The following is a 24,933-nucleotide window of genomic DNA, read 5'->3' as shown; positions in this document are numbered from 1 at the left end:
AGAGGTCCTATCCACTGCACCCAGTCAAAGAAAGGCAGACAAATGAGAAGAAAACAAGAGTTAAATCATCCAGCCTTAACAACTCTACAGCTCTACAGTTGCCTCATGCATATGCTCATTGTTTACATCCGTAAACCTAAAATTACTTTAACACATGCACTTAGATTTGCTACGCAGGCAGGTTAATTAAGAAGCACTTCCACTAAAAGCACAATCTCACTTTGCTTTAGTGTTGCAGTGAGCAAAAAGAAGTGCTTCCCATAAATCAACTACGACCAAAACACCGTGCTTCATGTTGCTACAATAAAACCAGCAGGACACAAAGATTTCACCCACAATGTATGGCCTAAAGTATGTGGACAGCCCAATCGGCAACCTCCAGCACTGAAAAATGACGTTTAAGCTGAAGTTCAACAGATGGCCACTAGAGTCTGGCTCCAAAACAGAGTCAATCCCGATAGACCCCCATGTTAAAATACTCAATTTCTCAACCTGACAGCAGAGTTAAACATGTTCACAGCCTGGTTCCAAAAGCAGTTTTCATCTCTGTAGCTACTTTCAGCATTGACGACAACTGTACGGGGAGTGAATTTTTATATATCTCACCCATTTACATTTTCTTAAAATAACAACCACCTATTGAACCCTTTGAAACCTGGAGCAACGTCACTTTTTATTGACGCCTTTCACAAGTGTTTAAATCTTTTAACCCTGAGCAAATTAGTGCACTTTCGTTCAAAAACATGGGGGGAAAATGAATGGAAATGAGCACAATTTGTGTTCCACATATTACAAGAAATAGTAGATTTTGAAGATTATTTCTTAAAAGCTGAGTAAAAATGTCTAGGAAAAAAAGCAAAAAAGGTAGGGAACAATTATATTCATGATTATCAATGTGACATTTATAATAATGTTACAGAATTATATTTTTTTAAGCATTTCTTTTGGGTCATTTCCTTCTTTTTTAAATTCTTTTTTTCTCTTCTTTTAAGTTTTCAGGTAATTTTCTTGAACGTTTTATTCATTTCCCATTGCCTTCTTCCCATGTTTTCGATAGAAATCAAGCCAATTTACTTGGGTTTCAAAGGGTTAAGGGCAGGTCCACTTTAGGGACAGGCTGTCAGCTGACAGTGTCCTTGGCTTCCAGTCAGATCTACCCCTCACTACTCCAAAGCTCCACCCTCTAGCCCAAATATGGTAATTTCTGGCTCCATAAAAAGCAAGATGGCAGCAGCTGAAATGCCGAATGTGAGGCATCAAAACAGTCACACACCAGCGGGTGATATCACCGTGACTAAGTCCATTATTTACCGCCATGTTGGTGTGGAAGACTTTGACTCACCCTGACCTTAACCCCTTCTAACACGTTTCAGATGAACTTGAGCGCCGACTGTGAACTTGACCTCGTAACCCAACCTCAATAACGCTTGTGTCTGAATGTGAGCAATTCCTTGCAGCCAGGATCCAACATCCCCTGAAACCAGAAGAGGCTGGAACGTTAGGATCCACATACTCCTTGTAGAGTACTGCAACTATGCAGCCATTTTCCATTTCATGTTTAAGGATATGACACCGTCAAGTTTTCGGGATAAAGAGTGTACCATCAGAGTTCACAACACATTCCCCTCATCAAACCTGGTGAGGATGCTAGCAGAGAAATATCCTGAGTCATGGGTAAGGACTGAAGATGTGGGAGAGTTTCGGGTTTGCTCAGGGAGGTGTGGCACCGGCGTCTCGCTTCAGCTCAGCTCTGTTGGAGTGTCTACAGGCTTGGCAGGTTGCACTTGGTGTGCCCTTGCAGTGCAGCATTCCTTCTCTCCGTTTCACATGGTCGTGCCCTCCTAACACGCCACACCTTCACTTTTTCACCACAATGCAAACTCTACTACAAATCTTACATGTGCTTCCACATCTGACAGAGGCAAACTGGTGGCGGTTGAACTCAGAAGGCTGGAAGACAATACTAGCCGTTTAAAAAATATTAACATATATATCCACAAAAAAGAAATTAAACAAATGTAAGTCACATCTTAGGCACATTAAAAATTAAAAACATGCATAAATGTCATGATTTAACAAAAAAAAAAAAGTCACTGTTGACAAATCTGCACATACATATCAGGTTAGATCACAGTAACATAACATAAAATATTAAGTATGTTATCATAGGAACAGGTATTTTCTAGTGTTGAAATCTAACCAATGTGAAGCTGTGGGAATGAAAGAAAAACAGAAACATACAGATCTAAAGAGGACTGCACGTGACTTAAGCGCATGTGGTGGCATTCTGAACATTGCAAAGAAAAAAAGTACAGCTGAATATATGAATAAAGACTAAGAAAACAGATTAAGAAATCAATAAGAATAAGAATGTCTAACAACTGGCATACAGCCAGAGCTGTTGGATCAGTCTGCTTTACTATGCATTTCTTTCATTTAAAGCTGCATTAACTTGTGAAGTTAACAAGCAGAAAACAACATTTGACATATCAGTTCCCTATTTACAATCCCAGAAGACGAGGACTAATGCAAGCACCCATTGCTGTTGTGGTAAGAGTTTGTGGGCCGTACCACCAAAACAATGAGCTAAAATGAGCTGAAAAACTCTGTAGAGCCGAGCAGAGCAGCAGGGCTGGTGATAATTCTCTGTGGGTTTCCTACTACAAACTGTCATTGGGTCCATTGGTAAAGGGATAGTTTAGATTTTTTTATGTGGGCTATATAAGGTTTTTATCCATAGTCAGTGTGTTATACTGCCTTCGTGTGTGTTTAGCGAATTTATGAGTTACGAGAACATGAACGGCCTGAAAAAAATTGTAATTATGAGTGGGAAATCGGGAAATTGATGATACCAGAGTTGCCGAGTTGTGACGTTTCAGGGCATCAGAAATGGCAGAAAGCACGGAAACAGGGTAAACAATTGATGGTAAAAAATTATAGATTGTTATTTTGTTCCTAGTAGCTATCATTTACTTTTGGTAGTTGCATATTTTAGTACCTGCATCTATTATCTGTAGCAAGCAAGCAAGCAAACTTTGAACTATAAAGCATGGCAGTAGAGTATACCAACATTGACAACAATGTTATTTTATAACATGACTTGACGCCATAAAAGCATAGACAAAAATCATTGTTTGGTCAACTATACAATTTTTTTAATTAATTTATGAATTAAACAATTTTTGATCACATATTAAGTGTAAGATTGTATTAATATTAACTGCTGTCCATGTAGAGTGACCTATGTTACATATAAAAATAATATATATAAAATTCTAAATAACGTGGAAACAGCTATCAGCCTCTTGTTTAAATACTCTTAGCATTAAAATGCAACCCATCTTTATAACTTCCATGTTGTTCCCACTGTACGACATCAAAGCACATAAACACAACAGTCAGGAGGACGACTTCTCAACTTGGAAACTACGACCTTCTGCCATCACATGAATGCAGTATATATACAGTAGATGTTACTTGGCACACCCCCAGTTAAGAGAAGCAGCAGAAGCACCTTGACTGATATCAGAATTGTCATCTCGTGACACGCCGCTTCCATCTTCAGTCTGACATTGCACCAAATCTAACTGATTTCCATGGGGGAGGGGGATTTCATTTTCCCTAACCAATCAATAGAGAACAACCTATCCGGCTGAATCTAATGGTAATTTAAATCCGCACTGATTTGTAGTCATGCAAATATAGCCGTTTAACGGGGGTTTAGAAATGTAACGGTGCAAAAACAAACCATGATGTCGGGCAATATTTAGATTTAGAATAGCCTTAAGAACAGTGTCTTGAGTGGTCGCCATTGTTGTTATTACTCCTTATTGGTGCCAGCACTCTGCTTGACAACAGCCATGGCCCCACCCCTGGGACTAATGGGGTCATGATTCATTTTTTAAATTTCAACCGGGAAACTGCTGTTTCTTGTCACGATGCCCATCAATTGACTTGAGCTTTGTGAGGTGGGCGGATTCAAAGGCCTAGATCCATGGTAAGGTGTAAAGACACAGATGCTAAGCAATGTTTTAGCCAGCCCAAAAAACAAAAATAAAAATTTGTATTAGAAAATGGAACAACATTTAAGTTTTCACGAGATGACCTGGCTGCAGACAGCCCTTTTCAGACAAGGTCGCTTCAGTTTCCCATTTATGCTTTGCTCAAAGCCACCATACTCCATTAAGAAAACAGTCATTTTAGCTCGATGAACATGAGCTGCTGTTCTACCGCTGCCTCCATCAGTTTGTTACTTTGTGCTACTGCATGATCCCAACTAAAATTTTAAAAACACGGAAGTGACACAATAACATAAAAAACGGACTGCAACAGCAGTAGACTAGCAGCTCCAGTGTTCAGTGATGTTAAAGTATTGTTCTTCTCAATTGTGTCTGGCTTTGTGCAACAAAACTGTTTAAGGCCACGTTTAGATGAGAGCGCCCCAACTAAAAACGGAAAATCTTTTATTTGCATTTTCTTTTAAAAAAAAATCTGCATTCATATTATAACATTGTGAAAACGATCCACGTGTACATGGATCCGCAAAATCAATCGAAAACGCTGTAGTATGCATGCCAGGCCAGAAGTTGTTGGTCTAACTTTGTAATGACACATTATAGAAGAACACCACACGCCTGCACATGAAGGCGTTCTTCTATCGAACGGTGAGTATAAACAAACAAGAAGACGATGGCGAATGCATGCAAGAGAACTGACAGCTCGGTAATCCGCCACTGTTGTTGTTGTCCTCCTATTTGTGACATGACCATGTCTGAAATGTAATGCGTGAAGTGCGGCCATGACGTCATAGTTCTCGCAGGATCTTTTTGGTGGCTAAAATGCATATTGCTGCTTCCTCCATCCACAGCAATACATTGCTGAGCTTCCGTGCCATTATTCTTGCCTGTTTCTCCAAACCGGGGGCATTGATAGCCATCTACTGTTGGTAACACATTGACTATAAACGAGTACCACATTTAACCACACTTCAAAAAAATCTTCAAATTATCTCTTCAGGATATAAAATATTAATGCAGCTATATGTCCATTTTTAGAAATGGTCATTTTGGGGGTCTGGAGCAATGGTCAGAGTACCCTCATGTAGCCGCAGTTTACATTCCAAACCCACAGTTCTTGTGTACTAAATCTATCACTGGCAGACATGAGGTGGGAGGCCGCTCAGGCAGTGGCCTCTGGCGTCTGAGGCTCATATCCTAGTGGAAGTGATGTTGCAGGGCGGGTCCTGTGCCATGCCTGCCATTCCTGCCCTGCTGCTCTATCCTGCACTGTCCACCCCTGAGGGCTATCTGATTGCCTCCTGTGACCTCGGTGGTACAGTCCGCTCCAGCAGGGAGTGGAGAGAGGAGGGCTATCTTGGCAAGAAAAGTGCAGAGGGAGGGGGAGGCTGAAAGAACTCCGTGTTCCTTGAGGCTTTGCTGGTGTGATTCACTTTCAAGTGGTTTACAGCAAGCACCTCATGCTAAATGAACCAAAGCATGAGGTCATTACGCAGTACTGATAAAAAAGATTCGAGAATTGATCAAACCGCTGCTTGTCGCCAATTCTTTTCAGGCAGATTGCAGGTTTAGTAAATATATATGTGTTAGTATAGCTGTGCATCTGCAGGGTCGACATACAACTAACTACAGTCATGGGAGTTATGTTAACTCATTAAAATGTTATGTAAACTATAGCCAAGCAGAAGGAGATGAGCATAACTCTCCCTTTTTCTTCAGTGAACACTAGGCAGGTTTCCATTAACCCTAAAATTGCGCAAACTGATACTGTGAATATAAAATAAGCTTAATGGAAACGTGTCATGTCGAAAAAGCTCCCATTTATCACAAAAAAAGTTTTTAAGTTCACATTTCAGGCAATTAAAAAAAACCATTATTCACAAAACTGCAATAGAAACTATTTGTTTTTACTTTTCTAGGTCACATGAGGCCACGGCTATGTGCTTGTTGGTAGGAACCGGCTCCTTCAGGCATGATGCAGCAGGCGCTACAATGGGTGTTTCTGCATTGCATATCTCTTCAAAAGTTGAGTGGATCATCCGCTCATGTAAAATCTAAAAAAAATTCCGGAAAAATCCCTCATACATGGCCGCTCCCAAGTATAAGGTTCTTGCCTTTCCATTATCGCTGGCATAACACGCCGATTTGGCGTTGGATTGGAAATGATGACAGCTAGTGCAGTGGCTGCAATACAAATAAAGCTGCTAGTTTGAGCAACCATCGCCATGCTACTTGGAATGTTATCGCCAGAGAAGTCGCAGAACATCACTCAGGGGAAACGCCGCATTTGTGGTTGATCGACATTTTAAATATATTTAAGTTTTGAGCAAATCTATAATGGAAACCCGCCTGGTGTCTGAAAGGTAAGAGATTAAACTAAAGGTCTGGTCTGATGCCTCCAGTGATATAAAGGTTATTCGGCTCATGTAAGAACAATCCTATGAGGACGTAAGTGCACAGAAATCACTAAACCAGTAACTACACTTATCAAACTGTGATGTAAGGATTACTGATAAGTTTCTGATGCTGCAACAATCTGGGTATTTCAGTTCAAAGTACCTTTCAGACAAAAAAACCCATTTGAGATAACACATAATGCAGCAATACACTGACTGATTCTGAGGCTAACTTCCCCTCAAAATCTGATGCAATGTAGTTTGAGAAATGAGGTCCTCATTTGAAGTGTGTCACTTCCTTTGTGACTAGTGTCACTCATCAGCGTGCAAGTCAAACGAAATGGCCCGAGCCATAGACAGACGATGGAGAGGAGGGCCAGGCCATCTGCTAACTGTGATGTCCTCAGACTAAAAGATAAACCGAGTGTAGATTACGATGCTACTGTAAAGCTTGAGCAATATGGACAAAAGCACGTTTGACAAACAGCCTCTGTATCAGTTATGTGGCAATGTTTCAGAATCATTCACTATTCATTATTCACTGAGTATTTACAGAATTATGGAAATGCACAGAATTATGCCACATTTATCACTCTGCTTAAAAACACTTTATTTTTGAGAGAGAGATCATTTTTACCAAGCACTTATTTCTAGTTGCTTCACCTCGACTGTCTTTTGATGGACGTTTAGCTATCTTTATTGCAAATCAGGACTTCCTGTAGATTTCAAACTAAAAGCCAGTGGCAGATTATGATGTGAAGCACATGTTTAAGATGTGTTTTGTTGTTTGGATTTTTCAACCTGTACCTAAATTGCATGTGCTAATTTTTTATGTTATTATATTTTTTTCCTGTAACATAATTTAAAATATGAAATTATTAGTATTCTAAATCTAAATTCTGGACATTTTTCGTATTTGGAGATCATTTTCTAATAGTCCTCCCCTATTTTAAGACTGATTTTAAGGTCATTTTCTTGTTTATAATTGTCTTGAAAATTGTGGGACATTTCTTGCCACAGTGTTCTTCCCTCCAATATGCTCAGGGCTCAAACGGTCACAAAGTTTGTGAAAGGCGTCTGAATGTAGCATGAGTCAACTAATGTCAATCCAGGTTTATAAGGGTTAACCACAAACAGTTAAAGTCTAAATTAAACTTGCAAAAAAACATGCTTCATCTTTCCACTGTTTTAAAAATCACCAACTCTAGTTTGATTGATAGAAACTCTGAATTAAGATGTGAAAATATGCTGCCTCTATAATAAATGCTAAAACTACTGTTTATATAAAGGGAGTCTGGTGGGTTTGCCAACGTCTCTCCTGTATGAGCCGGTTTCCAATTAAGGCCTGGATCTCTTTGGAGCTGAAATAAATAACTATTGCTTTTCAAGAGGGTAAATTAATATTTCACTGAGCTTAACTACTCTTCCTGCCCATACCAGTCCTTGCTAATACATTACATTTTCATCCTACAGTTACATCATGATTCAATGCAATGCAGTGAACCTTTTCTAACCTGTCTGCCTAAAATACAGTCGCAACATTATTGAAAAATGAATCAATAACATATGCATTATTAGCTGTAGACAATTTCACTATAAAACTTCTGATTTGTTTGTCTTATTTCAAATGAACATCAGTTCACACACTATAATACAGATATTTCTAAAAATAAAAAAGTTGAAAAAATAAAGTGATGTCCATAGCTAATCCCTACGAATGTATTTCTGAGTGGAAAGATCAGACACTGCCTTTCCCATAAGTCAGAGATGCAGACTGAGTAGGCCCTAAAGCCCATACTTTGGGGTGACTCAGCAGTGCTGTAATGACTAAGGTTTGCAGGAGGCGATGTCTGTTATCTGTCATGGAACGTTTAAAAAAAACAACCATGGCTGCCACAAAACTATTCATTTTAACAGCCATGTTTTCCGGACGCTGCCTTGGAAACTGGCAGACAAAAACTGGCTCTAACAGAAGCTCCTGAAAAGCTTTGCCTGTGGAGGTTATACTACAGCTGTGTGAGCCACCTCTGAATTGATTTTACATGTAAGTTAAGTGAATTAAACCTACTTGTGCTACATTAAAATATCAAGCAATTTATATTATAATTTAGATTTTAATTAAAATATCAAGCAATTTATATTTTAATTGTAATCAAGCACCAATATTTCTGACTGTACTCATGGCTTTTCAGGGACAAAGTGGAGCCATTCATAATTGTTTAACCCTTTCAAACCTAGAGCGACATTACTGTCCATGTGCTGCTTTTAGATGCCTTTCAGAAGTATTAATTTATGTTTTAAGTATCTACACTCTTATTATTTTTTTATTTTTTTTTTTTTTTTTAATTTTTCTGATAAATACAGGTTAAATAAAATAGGATAATTTTAACAACTGATTCCAGAGAAAATTGAGCAAAAGCAGTTTCTTTCAAAATCATGGTGAAAAATGCAATGAGCAACTTGGGTATAAATGTTTCATACATTCCAAGAAACTAGTAAATTTAGAATTGTTTTAAAAAGCTAGTGAAAAATGTATAGGGAAAACTAAATTTATAATTACTATAATTGCATATTTACATTCATGTATTAAGATATATTATAACAGCACTTCTTTGTTTTTTCTTTCAATTTTTTTTTCCAAAATAAATTTCTGGAAATTTTCATGAACTTTAATTGAAAATGAAATTTATTTTTCATTGCTCATTGCCTGATGCCCCCCCTCCAATGTTTTTGAAAGACATCAAGCAAATTTGCTCAGATTTCAAATGGTTAACAGACTAAATTATATCATAACAGATTATAATTTGGTCATTGTTGTCATACGTTTTAGATCACATCATATGACTGCAAGCATGCAAACAATCATGGTTTTAAATGCTTCCTGATTAATGTAATTCCTCTTATGCCCCTGCAGATTTCTAGTAATTGTTTATTTAATAGTTCTTTTCCTCTTCTCACTGATAAACTTCCTAAACCAAATCATAACTCAGTCAAGCATCATGTGCCACACCCTGCCACATCCAGTTGACGCCCATGACCACATGTGCTATAATTCTTCAAAGCCTACAATCCTTTTGATTAACAGAACATGGCTTTGAAGGATTTTCAAATGGCTAAGATGTAGTGGTTGATTGAGCCACAGGGTCCTAATCAGATGGCTTAACACACACATACGCACACTCACTGAGGCAACACACGCTGTGATTGTGAAGCAGCCACTCCCTGTACACAATAACCTGTCAATAAGGCCTCCTAAGACAACACTGCTCCTTTGTTGTAATTAGGCGCGTCTAGACCGTGAAACCTGAACACGCTAAAACACTTAAAAAACTGAAGATGGTGAGAGTTATAAGACAGAAGTGAATGATGCTATTCTTCAGCCATGACGTTTTGTTGAGGGATTGTTATCATTTTCAAGAGACAAAAAAAGGGCAATGCGCCTTTAAGAGGTTCTCCCTTCACTGGCAGTTGCCCAGTAACAATGCATCTGCAGTGCAGAGCATCGCAACATTTAGCGCCGATAACGCTTTGTCACCCCAAACCTTATTGTTTAAAATGTAATTTAATGTGTATGCACTTCTCAACAAATATGCACCACGTATAAGTATGATGTAAGACTACATTAACAGTCAATCGGGTGCTGACTTCAATTCGGCTGACGTAAAATGCACCAAGAAGTACGTATTTTACTAACATTTCTTTGTTTTGTTTCTTCCTTAATTAGTCCTGCTAATTACGCAGCATCCTTATACGGACGCATATTAATAATGGTGCTCAGTAAGTAGCAGTGACAACACATAATAGTGTTCAGCTGCCTACCTAACCGAATATTTACTGCACAGTCAGTGTGTTACCTCATGCTTTTTAACAATGGCTAAAGACTGTGGCTCACGCTTATCAGTAAGCGGACTTTAAACTGACATTTTCATAAAGGAGGTTTGGCGTTGTAGCCATAAAAGACAACGGTATGTACCAGGCCGACGCTACACGGGGAATGATTGGTAGCCGTGTGCCCGGGTAAGTTCACTACCACAGGTGTTTCCCATTACAGCTTAAACAAGCTTAAGCAGACACGCACACGACAACAACACACAACATAAAGGCTTTCTACATTAAAATGGCTACACTTCCAAGTTCTGGAATTGACTATGAAATCATTAACGCCTGTAAATAAAAACACATATGCTTTAATAGTAATTAAAGATAAAATACTCATTGAAAAATAACACTTGGCTTGCTAACTTAACCTAAGACTGTGTCTTACCGGATAGCTTTGATTCTTTGGCAGCAGAATTTTGTCCATCGGCAAACCCTTGCGACGATGATATCTGGGCGGACTGGGTCATTGGATCCATTTTACTGTAGTTTCAAAGCAACTGCACAAAGGCGGTAAAATGTCTGTCGTTTCAGTTTAAATAGTCGTATTTACTGTCCCTTGAAGACGTAAATGTCGTCTGACTTTCCTCAATTTTCCCCCAAGAGCGGGACTCGGATCCGCACCTTAACGCAACGTCCGAGCACTGACAGATAAGCACAAGAGATGGAGGGAAACAAGGCGGACTAATGGAGGAGGGGAAAACATGTCGGGGTGAGGGGCGTTCAGGATCTCCGCTCAGGCTCGTATATCTCACATTCAATCTGATACGTAGGACTTGTGTCTGTGTCCAAGACGTTTAACATCAAAATGTATAATTATTCAAATTACTACCACGCATTGACCTTTTCTTCTTTCTCTCTGGCTTTTAAAAATGTATTCCACCTACTCTGTTCGAGGCAGAACTTGTTATTTCGGTGTGAAGTTCACGAGTGTTCTAAAATGTTCGACAGTAATTGAAGGCAGCAAAAGGAATATTCCTGAACACAGACACCATGTCATACCTGCTCTGAACAAAAGTGGGATTTTGTATTTCGGCCATTATATCATCAAGGAGTGCATAATATTGTACGAATGAAATTAAACCAAATGAAACGTGGATAATTTGCGGTACAATGTATAGACTAGTGTTCGTTTGAGCTGTTTGTGACAAAGCCAGCCGTAGCCACATTTATGAAATTTGTTTTGAAAAATAATAAAAATGCAGTGGCTTCTCGGCTTCTCGGCTGCAGTATAATTAGCCTAAACGGTGTGGATTTTGCTTGTTTTCCATTATGTAACGGTTACCTTTGTTCCATTTCGTAGCAATATATCACATAATATAAACATGCTGCCCTCTACTGGTAGTGTATACAAAAACATACTATGAACTACATTTCCCAAGATACATGACAGGACACCGTGTGCGCAGGGCATCAGATCTACAATCATGGGGATGGACCTTTCAGCTTTCAAATGCGCTTGACAGCGACCGCCATGACGTTATGAGATCTGCTCCGTTACGCAAACGTAGCGCCTGGTAGCACACTGCAAGTGACTGTCGGGCAGACTGAACTGCGCGGCAAAAGAAGGGGGACACAAACAAAAACATGTGGCTGAGGCTGTGAAAAAAACGGGTACGTTATCTCTTACACATTGCTCAAATTTAACGTTCATAAGAGCTTGGAGTGAACCGGTGTGGCGGCATATTGTGGCGATATACTTCGCGAGAGTGGTAGGGGAAGATGCGTGATCCAAAAGTGATGAGTTTAGCTAACTAGCGGCTCGTTAGCTTGTTAGCTGCTTGTGACAACAGCCGTCATTCAGAGCCATCTGCTCTCTATCTGCTACAGTGTGTGTGGCTCACTTTGTGGTTCAGGATGTTACTGCAACGTGACTTTATCTCAGTCATTTAAATAAAGTAGTATTCATTCAACAAACAGTACCGGTAGTAAAACTAAATGGGTAACGTTAGCTAACTTAACTTAGTAAAGTTAGCTGGTTAGCCTCAACCAGCTAACCAGGCATGCAAATTAATTCCTCTAATGACGTATTTCGGTCTACTGAAAGACAGCATGTATTTGTGCTGTTCTGGAGACATTTCGACGTATTATTCAGGCTCTCAAGCCTCGAAGAGCTTCTATTAGCAGCTTTGAATTAAATGTAGCTCCGTGTGTAGCAGGAGGAGTGCCCCGCCCACCAAAGCGCCATATAGCCCGTGTTAGCGGCATTCATGTAACCAGCATTATGCAACGAGTCAAGCTTCCCGGCTGTGGGTCACTGTCTGGATTTATATTTTATTTGTTTAACGTGCAGCATTAATCCCATGGCTAAAATTCTTATTGCCGAGATTATTACCAGCATGTTTATGTATGCCGATAAGCCTCCATACAAGTTCAATAAAATATACGGCAAGATATGGTGCTGTGACGCATTAAAAAATAAAGAAAAAGTAGCGCATGTAGTATTAATATTTATACATGTATTGTAGAATATTTTTCTACGGAAAATTAAAGGTATTTTTTCAGCCCTATTGCTTTTTTTAACCGTTTGATTTGGCTTGATTTTTGATTTCTTGATTTTAATATGGGGAAGAAGGCAATGGGCAATGATTAATATATTAATTAATAAAAAAGCACAAGAACAGAGAAAATACCTTTAATTTTCCGTAGAAAAATATTCTACAATACATGTATAAATATTAATACTTCATGCGCTACTTTTTCTTTATTTTTTAATGCGTCACAGCACCATATCTTGCCGTATATTTTATTGAACTTGTATGGAGGCTTATCGGCATACATAAACATGCTGTTTTCCCCTAGACATCGCCTTTTACGCCATGCTTTTTTGAAAGAAGTCGCACCAATTTGCTCAGGGTTAAAAGATTTATATGCTTGTGAATGATGCCTCAGAGCAACATCATCATCAAGTGATGTCGCTCCAGGTTTCAAAGGGTTAAATTTGATAACGATTGTTACTTAGCTACTTAGCACGATTATTTTAAATTAATTCTCAAACATAATTATACAAACGTAATTGTGATAATTGTACATATAGCCCCCCCCAACACACACACACACACACACACACACACACACACACACACACACACAACTTTTATAATGAAGAATAATCGTGGAAATGTACTAATGTCTTACAATTTGTGGTGCCTTTCTTAGATTTCTTAAGTGTGTCATTGCCTTTTTCAGATGTTAGTTCTTCAGATATTTTTTTTGAGCACAGGGGAGTATGTTTTTTGTTTGGCTTAAGGGGAGGGATGTTCAACTTTGAATGGGTGGGTTTTGTATTTATTTTACGGATGCACAATTTTGTAGTTTTTGCCAATATGCTGATATATAACCACTAATTTGGCTGATTACCGATATCGATATATCCACTTTTTTCCCCACCTTAAGTGATCGTCAGGTCTCTTCTGTAGTAGAATTAACATCATGTTCTGCATACTCTTATCCTGCTGGCCCACCAGCAGATGGAGACATAAAATATAATGCTTTTCAGTGTATGTAATATTCATTTATTGTGAAAATATGCGGATATATTAATGTGTTGTAACGGGCAATTATATGGGTAAAATGTCAAAGTTAAAGGATAGGTCTTTCATGATTTACTGTTTGACTGATCTCTTATGCAGCCCAAAACAAACAACAAAAGTATCTACTAACAGATACTGTGTTGTGTATCAAAGTCTGATACAGCTTCTTCCTCTGTGCCATAGAACTTCATATTGTCCTGCTAATTATTGAAAACAAATCAGCAAGCCATTAAAAATAGTTCTCAACAAATACAGCATTTCCTTCTGTTTGTGAGTAATGTTTGCTAAATCTACTTGTGCTTTCTACAGCATCAGTGTGTGATATTGCTGTGGAGTGTAACTGGTGGCTGTGTAACATTCAGTACTGCAGGTGAGCAGAGCGTGAGTCGACTGCCAGCAGATATCATGGGTTTGCACTCAGCCCAGAAGAAGCACTTTCCCCTGCGGGGGATCGACGGCGTGGTTCAGCTGTTTGACGCCGAGCTCCACAAGTCTGAGCCAGATCTGGCCCTTCTCTCCCTGGTCCTGGGTTTTGTTGAGCACTTCCTAGCTGTGAACAGGGTCATCCCCATGAACGTTCCAGGGGTCCGCTTTGAACCACTGGAGCCAGACTGTCCCAACTCCTGCTTCCCCACGGTGGAGCTGGGTATGATTTCTGCACTGTACGAGCGCTTCACAGCACAGATTCGCGGCGCGGTGGACCTGTCCCAGTACCGTAGGACTGCTGCAGGCTCCAGCAGGGAGCTGGTGAAGAAGGTGTCAGACGTGATCTGGAACAGTCTGAGCCGCTCTTACTTCAAGGACCGGGCCCACATCCAGTCCCTCTTCAGTCTCATCACTGGTGTGTGATACCAAGTATTAGAATGACATCTGCTTTTTTGAAGATGTTTGTTATTGAAGTACAGACTTTGATCAACTTGGAATTAGTGATGTCCAACTGATGAAAATAATTCTTTGTCACATTTGAACCAGGAACCAAACTGGACAGCTCAGGTGTTGCATTTGCTGTGGTGGCAGCTTGCCAGGTTCTTGGTCTGAAGGACGTCCACCTGGCGCTATCTGAGGACCACGCCTGGGTGATTTTCAGCAAAAACGGTGAAGAGACGGCTGAGGTCACCTGGCATGGAAAGGGTAACGAGGACCGACGAGGCCAAACAGTCACAGCAGGAGTCAGTGAGAAGGTAAGGTCCACCTCCACCTACATGAAAAAATGCACCTAAAGACATCCATACACATAGTTCAAATTTATAATACAAAATATACAATTATCTCCTGATTCTATACTATTACAATACCCGGGTACCAAGTTGGTTTGTATTGTGATTTTTAAGTATTGTATTTCAATAATATCAGTGTTTCTCCCACCAATATATTGGGCACCCCCCTGAAAAGTCAGGTCAATTTTATTTTTCTTTTATTTTATAAATTGGGCCAAGTCAGTTATCTAAGGTCACTTTTCATCTAGATAAGCCTAGATTGTGGTTTTTATTAAATAAAAAAAATATGCTTATGTTATTTATCTAATTTATGTTTCAGCCTGTACTGCATCGCTATCAGTTCTCCTTTGCTTGGGTGGAGCACATACACACGCAAACGCCCGCACACACACACACAGTAAGACCATAAACGTGTTATGTTAAGTGTATTGCAAAACACTGCAGCTTTTGCAAGTCAAATGTCAACTGAAAAAGACTGATAGTCTAAAAGTCAACAAGTTGATCAATTATGCAGAGATGTCTATGCCAACAGTCAGAAAAGCAGGTGAAAATATCCCAATTTTTTAGACGCACACAACATGAAACTAGCATCAGTGGCGACAGAACAGAGCACTTCCAGCTCTCCTGCTTAAACTGCATCCCCTGACGAGCGGCAAAGGACTCGCCACAGGATGTCAGGCTTTGATCCAACCTGACTATCAGAGAGGAAATATCCTCCTGGCTCTACAAGACTGAGCTTGGTAAATAAATAAACAATAGATGAATACAGTGCATTGGAGAATTATTCAAATTTTCTTTATTACTCGGTAACAGGAACCACAGGGAGGAGTCCAGCGGAAGACCTTCCCCAACACAAAAATAAGCAAAATAACAATACATTTAGAATTTTTTACAAAATTGTAATATAAAAAGTGAACAAGTCCATATTTTATTTTTTGGTGAGCTTGTTTTGTCACAAAAAAAGTATCCCTGAACATCAGGTTCAGTAACGTGCAACATGACCTGCTGTCAGTTACTGGAATTTAGTTTTGCCTCATGAATCCATGTCGCTCTGATGATACAGGATTATGTCACCATGACTGTCAGCTGAATGAGTCAGTCCATATGAGCTCATGTTTAAACCTGGTGGTTTGCTCGTAAAAAGTCAGTATGGGCTGTGGACACATAAAGAGATGCATAAATCTGCTCCTTTTTCCAGCCTCTCTAAATAAACGCAAAGGCGGCTGTCCGTAGATTTACATGAGCAGTATCTGATAATAACCTTCCTGTAAACCTGTGTGTCTCCTTCAGAGCTGGCTGTACCTGAAGGGCTCCTACATGAAATGTGACAGAAACATGGAGGTGGCCTTCATGGTTTGCGCCATCAACCCGTCACTGGACCTGCACACCGATAGCTCCGAGCTCCTGCAGCTGCAACAGGTCAGTAACCGCCGCTTAAAGTGTGGTATGTAGTTCCACATCTGTTTTTCAAACTGGAACACACCACAGTTTTCAGTTTCACAGTAGATGCTGGAGGAAGCAGCGACCTAAATGTCAGAAAGCCAACAGAACAATCTGATGTTCTTGTGTTGTTGGAAATTCCCGTTATCTTTCTCTGTCATCACATAGTTTGGTGCCATGAATGTGTCACACAGTCACAGCTGTATTTCTTATCATCACTTACTAAGTTTATTGCTTTTTCATAAGCTGCATGTGTTTCTCTTTCTGATCTTGTGCTATTTCTCCCTGTTTGATCAGAAACTCCTTTGGCTGCTGTATGATCGAGGCGACCTGGACAGGTAAGTTTGTATCAATGAAGTTAAGAATGAAAAGTTTTACAGTTTGCCTTTTCTCTGTAGAGTTAAAGTGTAAATTTTTTCACTTGTGTACTGTGCACCAGGTATCCTATGGCCATGGGCACTCTAGCAGACCTTGAAGATCAGGATCCAATCCCAGGCAAGGAGAGCCCCCTGCAAATCCACCTCAAGGTGAGACTTTACAGAGGTTTCCTTCAAGTCACAGAGCAGAGAGACGTTTTTTTTGGCCCCAATATATCCCAAAATGTTGGACTACTCATTTTGAATACATCAATATGAGAGACACATTTTAAAGCCTCTGGAAACTCGACTTGGAATAGTAAAAATGCATATATTATATAAAAGTTAAGTGTCTTGTTAAATATCTACAAAAATCTGAGTGAAAATAAATTTTCCCAACTATTAGAAAATTCATTTCAAAACATCCATCCATCCATTTTCTACCGCTTATCCTGGGTTGGGTCGCGGGGGCAGCAGCCGAAGCAGGAAAGCCCAGGCTTCCCTCTCCCCGGCCTCTTCGTCCAGCTCTTCCCGGGGGATCCTGAGGCGTTCCCAGGCCAGCCGAGAGACACCCAGAGTCCTGGGTCTTCCCCGGGGACTCCTACCGGTTGTGACTTGCCTTGAACACCTCGCCAGGGAGGCGTCTGGGAGGCATCCTAATTAGATGCCCAAGCCACCTCATCTGGCTCTTCTCAATGCGGAGGAGCAGCGGCTCTACTCCGAGCTCCTCCCGGATGACCGAGCTTCTTATCCTAGCTCTAAGGGAGAGCCCAGCCACCCTACGGAGGAAGCTCATTTCGCCCGCTTGTACCCGCGATCTTGTTCTTTTGATCACTACCCAAAGCTCGTGACCATAGGTGAGGGTAGGAACAAAGATCGACCACAACAGATCGGTGCAGAGTCCACATTACTGCAGACGCTGCACCAATCCGCCTGTCGATCTCCCGCTCCATCCTTCCCTCACTAGTGAACAAGACCCTGAAGTACTTAAACTCCTCCACTTGGGGCAGGATCACCTCCCCGATCTTGAGAGGGCATTCCACTCTTTTCCAGCTGAGAACCATGGCCTTGGATTTGGAGGTGCTAATTCTCATCCTGGCTGCTTCACACAGCGCCATTTTAATGATAAAAGCTTTTCTCCAGACTTTTCTCTTCACTGCTTGCCATCATTTGCCTGCTGCTGTTTGACAGTGACAGAATTTCAAAATGAAATGGTGTATCTTGAAGATAATGATATCATATGCTTTCACTTTGCATCAGTCAAGTTCTACTGTTGATCAGTGGATTGATAAATCGGTCCAGATCGATGGATTGTTACACCAGGGTTGGAATCAGCACCAGCCACCAGTCAAATGAGCAAGTGGCTGCTAGATTTGCTTCACTCACCAGCCAGAAAAAAAACAATAGTAATCTGTTGAGTGGATAGTAGATTTTGGAATCCACCAGCCACAGTAGCAGGTGGGCAAAAAAGTTCATTTCTAAAACTGGTTACACCCCATGAGCTACATGTGCGGACCTTTCAGAGATAAATGGCAGGTGCCATTGTACTTTTCTGCCTCTAACTTGTGTGTGTCTGTGCACTCTCTCTCTCTTTTTCTTTCTTCCTTTCTTTCTTTCTCTCAGGCTGTGAGTTCTGCTCAGAAGTACTACAACAACGAGCACATCTACCCCTACATGTATCTGGCTGGTTTCCATTACAGACACAGGGATGTGCGAGAGGCTCTCAAGGCCTGGGCGGAGGCAGCGCAGGTCATGCAAGAGTGAGTTTACACTGCTGTAACACACCTCTGTGTCAAAGGTCAGCATTGAATATTGATAGGTTTCAAGCTCCAGTGGAAGTCCAGGGTTGTCTTTTCAGTCTGGGAAGATGACTACGCTGCATTCTTAGGGTCCAGCATTCCTTTAACCAGGGTTCCTGCGGATCCTTCAAAAGCCGTAAAATGCTTTAAAATCATTCATCTAAAAATAAGACATTTATTGGTATTTAAATGTTTTGAATCAATGTTTCAAAAGTCTTAAACATGCAAAGACGTCAGATATTGGATTTAATTAATCTTTTTTTTTTCTGACTTTGCAGTGTAAACATTTTTATAAAAAAAAAAAAAAAAAAAAAAAAAAGATTAAAATTTACAAAATGCTTCTCACATTTACAATACCAAAAAGTGATGTTTTATATAACAGTGAATATTTGTAAAAAAATTTTCCCTAACCCCAAGTGATGAATGTCAGTTTGTGTTTCTTGTCTTCAATTTTGGGTTTTGTCTCCATTAATCACTTAAGCTCAAAAACATGGGAAAATAATCCAGGTTGAAAAACACCGAAGTTACCTTTTAACCCTTTGAAACCTGGAGCGACATCATTTTTCTTGTGCTGCTCAAAGGCGCCTTTCACAAGTTCTTAAACATTCAATTGAGCAAATTGGTGCAACTTCTTTCAAAAACCTGGGAAAAAATACAATGAGCATCTTGATAAGAAATGTTACAGAAAATGCAAGAAAAATGAGTAGATTGAGAAAATTATTTTATTTAATTTTTTTTAAAGCAAGGGAAAAACAGTCTCTAATTGTCATAATTATGTATTTGAAATTATGTTACATAAGTCTTGTAATTTTAAAGCACTTTTTCCAGATTATTAACATGATTTTTTTCTCTCTTTTTGTCTTTTGTGTTTTTTGAAAATGATTTATAGGTAATTTTCTTGTACTTGTAACTAAATTCTTGCTAATTTTGGGATCTTTTTTTTCAGTGCTCATTGCTTTCTTCTCATGTTTTTTTTTCTTCTTTTTTAACCACAATCTGTTTATTAAATTTATCCAAGTAGAACAGATAAAAACAGTCAAATAACTGGTCATTCCAGTAGAGATGAAACAAAAGCATCAGTAATAGGTGAAAAAGAAGCAATACAAAACCAAGACAGGATTAAGACAAGACGAATAATACAAATTAAATTGATATCCAGACCAAGACGAAACAAAAACTTGGTTATAAATTAAAAACAGAAAAATATATACTTGTAATAATGATAAAAGTAACATAAGATAGTAAAACATAATAAAATGTTTGTCGGTCGGACGGACAACTGCCTGTCACATCACAATTTAATGCCCCTCTTTTCACGTTTTTGATAGAAATCAAGCCAATTTGTTCAGGTTTCAATGGGTTAAACTCTTTTTTTTTTCTTGACATTATTAGCTTTACCATACTGGTGTTTACTGTACATCAGCAGCTTAACGACTAACAGCCTCACATGTTGTTTCACCACATGAACACAAGATGGCAGTAAATGCAAAGCTACCATCCCTGACACGTATTGTTCCAATAAAAAATGTTGATAAACTGCTTTCATCAGCTACCTCAACTCAGAGCTAAGTGTATAAGTAAAGTGATGAAACAGCAGAGTCTAGCTGTGGCTGGGATTGTACACTGCGGTTTTTCCTCTGATATCAGCCACAGCAAAACTCTGAGGGTGTGGCGCTTGAGGCAGCCAGGAAACGTCCAGCATCCTCGCCCTCTCTCCTCCCCTTTAAACACACTGCTCATGAGCTGCAGCTAAAAATACCAGCACTGACCCACCACACATTCTCTCCCCATCTATCAGCTTCCTTTTCCTGCTCCTCCATTGTTCTTCAATTCCAGCTCGCCCTCTGTGCATCATTTACAAGAGGGAATGTGTTCGTAACAGTGGATTCTTTGTAGATTTTTGGGGCAGAGGTCACTTGTCTGGACTGTTGCAGTGTCTTCAATAATCAGCATTCCATCCTAAAAGACATTAAGTGGTCAAACAGCTCCCTCTCAATCTGATCTTTATGTAATTTTATAATCCAGTAGATGATCAGAAATCTGGCATGCAACATGACATGATGAGTCTTATCTTGCAGGCTGTGTTCTGACGTCCTCTCCTCTGTCATTAAAAGTCCGTCTCCTCTCACTTGCTCTTGCAGTTATAACTATTTCCGAGAGGACGAGGAGATCTACAAGGAGTTCTTTGACATTGCAAACGATGTGATCCCCACTCTGCTGAAGGAGACAGCTGCTGCTGCAGAGAGTGCTGCCGAGGGAATGGAGGGAGGAGAGGGAGCTGACAAGGCAAGTATTCCCAGCCGCGCAGGAGGGCTCAAATTCTCAGACCTGCTCGGCTCATTTCATTTACAGTTTACTGTTTGGGGAGGAGCGCTGTCACCAGAACAAAGTAAAAAAAATTAGAGCGCCCCCCCTCCCCACCAGGTATTAAGCATGTGATCTGTCTGTGGACACCTTTTCTGGATGATCATATCTGCAGCCACTTATAACACACGTTTGCCACATGGAAAATTTGTTCTTCTCATGTTGATAAATATATTTATACCCACTGACTGCCAGATTTCTAATGTATGACTTTTTAGATTGAGATGATATCCGCATTATTCCCGAGGGTGCTACTGTAGAGACAATCATAAGAGCAAATTTGACGGGCTTTTTAATGCGTTTCACACAAAACTGTTGCTCAGTTAAGATGGGAAATACAATTTATTATTAATTTAACCCATTACAACCTGGGCAAATATTCCCTTAATTTATTTATTTATTTGCTTTTTTTCAAAAACATAGGAAGAAGGTAACAATCAACAAAAGAAGAAATGACCCAAGTACATGAAAATTACCTAAAAAAATTAAGCCTAGAAATACCAGAGAAAGAAAAAAAATCCAGAGCTAGGAATGATCTGATAAAAAAAGATCAAAATGTATGATAATTTTCTTTAAAAATGTTTAAATATCTAATTATGAATATAGTTCACTGTACTTTTTCCCCTGGCTTTTTAAAAATAGTGTGCAACATCTACTAGTTTCCATCTTTCTTGTTTACTGTGCTGATAATGCCTTCTTCTTTGGTCCTCATGGTTTCAGTAAAATTTACTCAATAACTGAATTGTGGAGAATCTTACCAAGCTAATTTTGTAGTATTGTATGTCCATACAAAAGTTTAAACATACCATTATATTTTTTTCCCTCAACATATTAATAAAAAAGACAAAAAAGAAACTGTGTGTAAACCCTGTTGACGTACTGTGATTTCAGGAGCAGCCCAAGCAGACAGCGGCCCTCTCAGCACTTCAGGACCCAGAATGCTTTGCCCACCTGCTGTGTTTCTATGATGGCATCTGCAAATGGGAGGAGGGCAGTCCCACGCCAGTCCTTCATGTGGGCTGGGCCACCTACCTGGTCCAGTCTCTGAGCCGCTTTGATGCTCAGGTGAGGAACCCACAACAGCTCTGCCTCTGAACTTCAAACTGACCACAGCTAGTACACACTGATGTGACGTATGTGTTGATGCTTTGTAATAGGGCCGGACGATAAGGTTCTAGAATAATATTGCGCTATTTTAAGGCTATATCATGATTTATGATATATATCTTGATACTTTTAAATGGCCTTTAAACTAATTTTAACTATTAAAATACAAAATTATTGAATGAACTGCAGTTACAAAAAATGCAAAAAGCAGCTTCTGTCATTTAGTGTAGTTGAATACACTACTGATAAAACATTAAATAAAATGCAGTTATAAGAAATCAAGTACTTATATAAGGAAATTTTAAAAAGCATTTTTATTAAATGAATCAAAGTGGGTGCCTTTATTTTGAAGGCAAGAATCAAAGCGAAATGTTGCACAATTAAAATTTACTGTGAGCTTTTAGTTCAGTGTGTGGATCTTTTGTGTGATTCTCGCCTCGGTTTGATTTTTTTTGATCCAGCACCTGTAAAAGTCCTTTGAATATATCTGCCTTCCACAATGCCTGATTGCTTTTATTTTGAAAGACCTTGCTTGTTTCAGGCGGGAAGTGTTGATGTTTTTGCTTGTGTTGGATGTTAGCTAACGCCATTTAAAATGATGATTAATTCACTGTGAGCTGGAAACAAACTAACAGCTCTCCAGTTCAGATATTGATAGTGTTTGCAAATCGCGGTAGTAAATAGTCAAAGTCTGGAGCTCTGCAAAAGCCCTGCTCTGTGTGTGTGTCTGTGAGAGGCTGAGAGCTAAAGGAGATAGTGGGAGAACTGAAACGCAGGTGGCTTATATATGACCCATCCCTACTGTGTGGCTAAAAACAAGCGTGTGTTCTGATTCCAAAGGTGCGTCAGAAGGTGACGATCATCACCAAAGAGCCAGAGTCCCAGGATGATGACGACCTGTCCAGCGAGGACCCCAGGGAGGGCCGCAGACGGGGCCCCAGGAGAGAGTCCAAGCTGGATGAGCAGAGCTCTCCTCCTGCTGTTGCTCCCACCTCCCCCTCCTCCCAGCCTGCTGCTCCTGCTGCAGCCCAGCCCAAGAAGGTGGGAGAGGGCCGCCGACGCTCCTCGCAGGGCTTGCGGAGCACAGACGCAGAAGGAAAACCCAAGTCCCCCAGCCCAGACTCTTCCCCCTCATCTCAGCAGCAGGCGTCCCCCTCCCCAGCCGGCCCTGTGGTTGTCTTCCAGAGCGAAAAGATGAAGGGCATGAAGGAGCTGCTGTGTGCAGCCAAGGTGAACTCCAGCGCCATCAAGCTGCAGCTCACCGCTCAGTCGCAGGTCCAGATGAAGAGGCAGAAGAGCACACCGGCCGGGGACTACTCCATGTCCTTCATGAAACGCCAGCGGAAGTCCCTCTAGACCTGCTGATTGTTGGAGGAGTGAGGACTCTGTAGGACATACTGTGAACAGCAGCACGACCCCCGGTCACCTCACTTTTGTTTGTGAAACTTTTTACCAGTGTTTTCATCCAGAGGTCCAGTTCAGTCAAACTTCTCATCGCTCCCAGCAATATATCTGACCTGCACACTTGAGTTTAGGGATAGTTCAGATTTTTGTGTGAAAGTGTGATTGTATGAGGTTCTTATTCATAGACAGTAGGCGGGTTTCCATTATACCTCAAACTGAAATTGTGAATTTAAAATAAGCCTGATGGAAACACGTCCGTTTCGAAGAAACTCACATTTATTGCAGAAAAAGTTTTCATGCCCACATGAGGTGGTATTTCAGGCGATTTGACAACGCCATATTTTGCAGAATTGCAATGGAAACACTTCTTTGTCTTTTCTAGGTCACATGATGCTATGGCTATGTGCTTGTCAGTAGGAACTGGCTCCCTCATGATGCAGCAGGAGCTACAAGCAGAACTCTTCAAAAACTGAGCAGATTATCTGGAAGTTTTGATTCCACGATTCCTCTGTTAAATCGTGGACTCTCACCTCCCAGAAATCCCTCATACGTGTCCGCTCCCACGTATAAGGGGCTCGCCTTTCCATTATGGCTCCATAACACGCCTACGTGGTCTTGGATTGGAAATAATGACGGCTAGTGCGGTGGCTGCAATAGATATAAAGCTGCTAATGTTTTGAGCATCCATCACCATGCTTCCTGGAATGTTATCCCCAGAGGAGAAGTCACAGAACAGAACATTACTCAGTGGAAACACAGTCATATCACGATTGTGTTTTATCGACATTTTAAAAAAAGTCTGTACTGGAAACCCGCCTAGTGTATTACATGCAGTAGATGTCAGTCAATCAGCAACAAAATGCATGTCAAAAAAAATCCCACCTAAAAAAAATCAGCATCAGTTTAAATGTATTCTATATTTATAATATTTTCACTGCTTTACATTAACCCTTTGAAACCTGGATGAACATGAGTTTTCTTGCGCTGCATTCAGAGGCCTTTCTCGAGTATTTTAACCTCTGAAACCTGAGCTAATAGGTTTAATTCTCTTCATGAACACAAAAGGCAATGAGCAAACTGCAAGAAATTGGTAAATGGTGACAAGAAAACAACCTGAATATTAATGTTTAAAAAAAGGGAGAAAGAGAATTTTAGAAAATTATTAAAAAGGAAAAAAAAAAATTAAAAAATAGGAAAACAAGGAGAGCAAGAAAAACACCAGAATGCCCATTGGACATATTCAGTAAACAAGTATTTCATGTCTGAAAAGGAGTAAAAGGAAGTGGACAAAAAAAAAGTCCAAATACCATATTTATGATCATTAGAATTATAATAAATTATATATAATAATGTTTGTATATTTAATATTGTTTTAATTTTATTTATTTAAGTTATTTTTTACTTACCCTTTTCTGCCAATATTCA

The 24,933-nt window shown here is 40.0% G+C and overlaps 2 protein-coding genes across 3 annotated transcripts in view; one reads left to right on the top strand and one right to left on the bottom strand.

Annotated features, from left to right (window-relative positions):
* rtn3 (reticulon 3) overlaps positions 1-10,975 on the bottom strand; it is a 40,974-nt gene extending 29,999 nt beyond the window's left edge. The window contains exon 1 of the mRNA XM_042512264.1: positions 10,677-10,975. Within this exon, the coding sequence (XP_042368198.1) occupies positions 10,677-10,767 (91 nt within the window). The 5' untranslated portion in view covers positions 10,768-10,975. The remainder of the gene's footprint in view (positions 1-10,676) is intronic.
* men1 (multiple endocrine neoplasia I) lies at positions 10,181-24,092 on the top strand. Of its 2 annotated transcripts, none has more exons than XM_042512265.1 (10): positions 10,181-10,429; positions 14,184-14,662; positions 14,794-15,002; positions 16,329-16,457; positions 16,776-16,816; positions 16,918-17,005; positions 18,458-18,594; positions 20,775-20,919; positions 21,889-22,062; positions 22,945-24,092. In XM_042512265.1, exons 1-10 carry the CDS (start codon positions 10,380-10,382, stop codon positions 23,458-23,460), a joined length of 1,968 nt encoding a protein of 655 aa, XP_042368199.1. In that variant the 5' UTR covers positions 10,181-10,379; the 3' UTR covers positions 23,461-24,092. The 2 variants fall into 2 exon arrangements, with proteins under 2 accessions (XP_042368199.1, XP_042368200.1); XM_042512266.1 differs by lacking the exon at positions 10,181-10,429 and adding an exon at positions 11,830-11,902.
* Positions 24,093-24,933: the final 841 nt, after the last annotated feature.

This window comes from Plectropomus leopardus, chromosome 23 (assembly GCF_008729295.1).
Source record: "Plectropomus leopardus isolate mb chromosome 23, YSFRI_Pleo_2.0, whole genome shotgun sequence".
Classification (NCBI taxonomy): Eukaryota; Metazoa; Chordata; class Actinopteri; order Perciformes; family Serranidae; genus Plectropomus; species Plectropomus leopardus.
The sequence above is the reverse complement of the archived record's forward strand: the minus strand, read 5'-3'. Positions and strand labels throughout refer to the sequence as shown.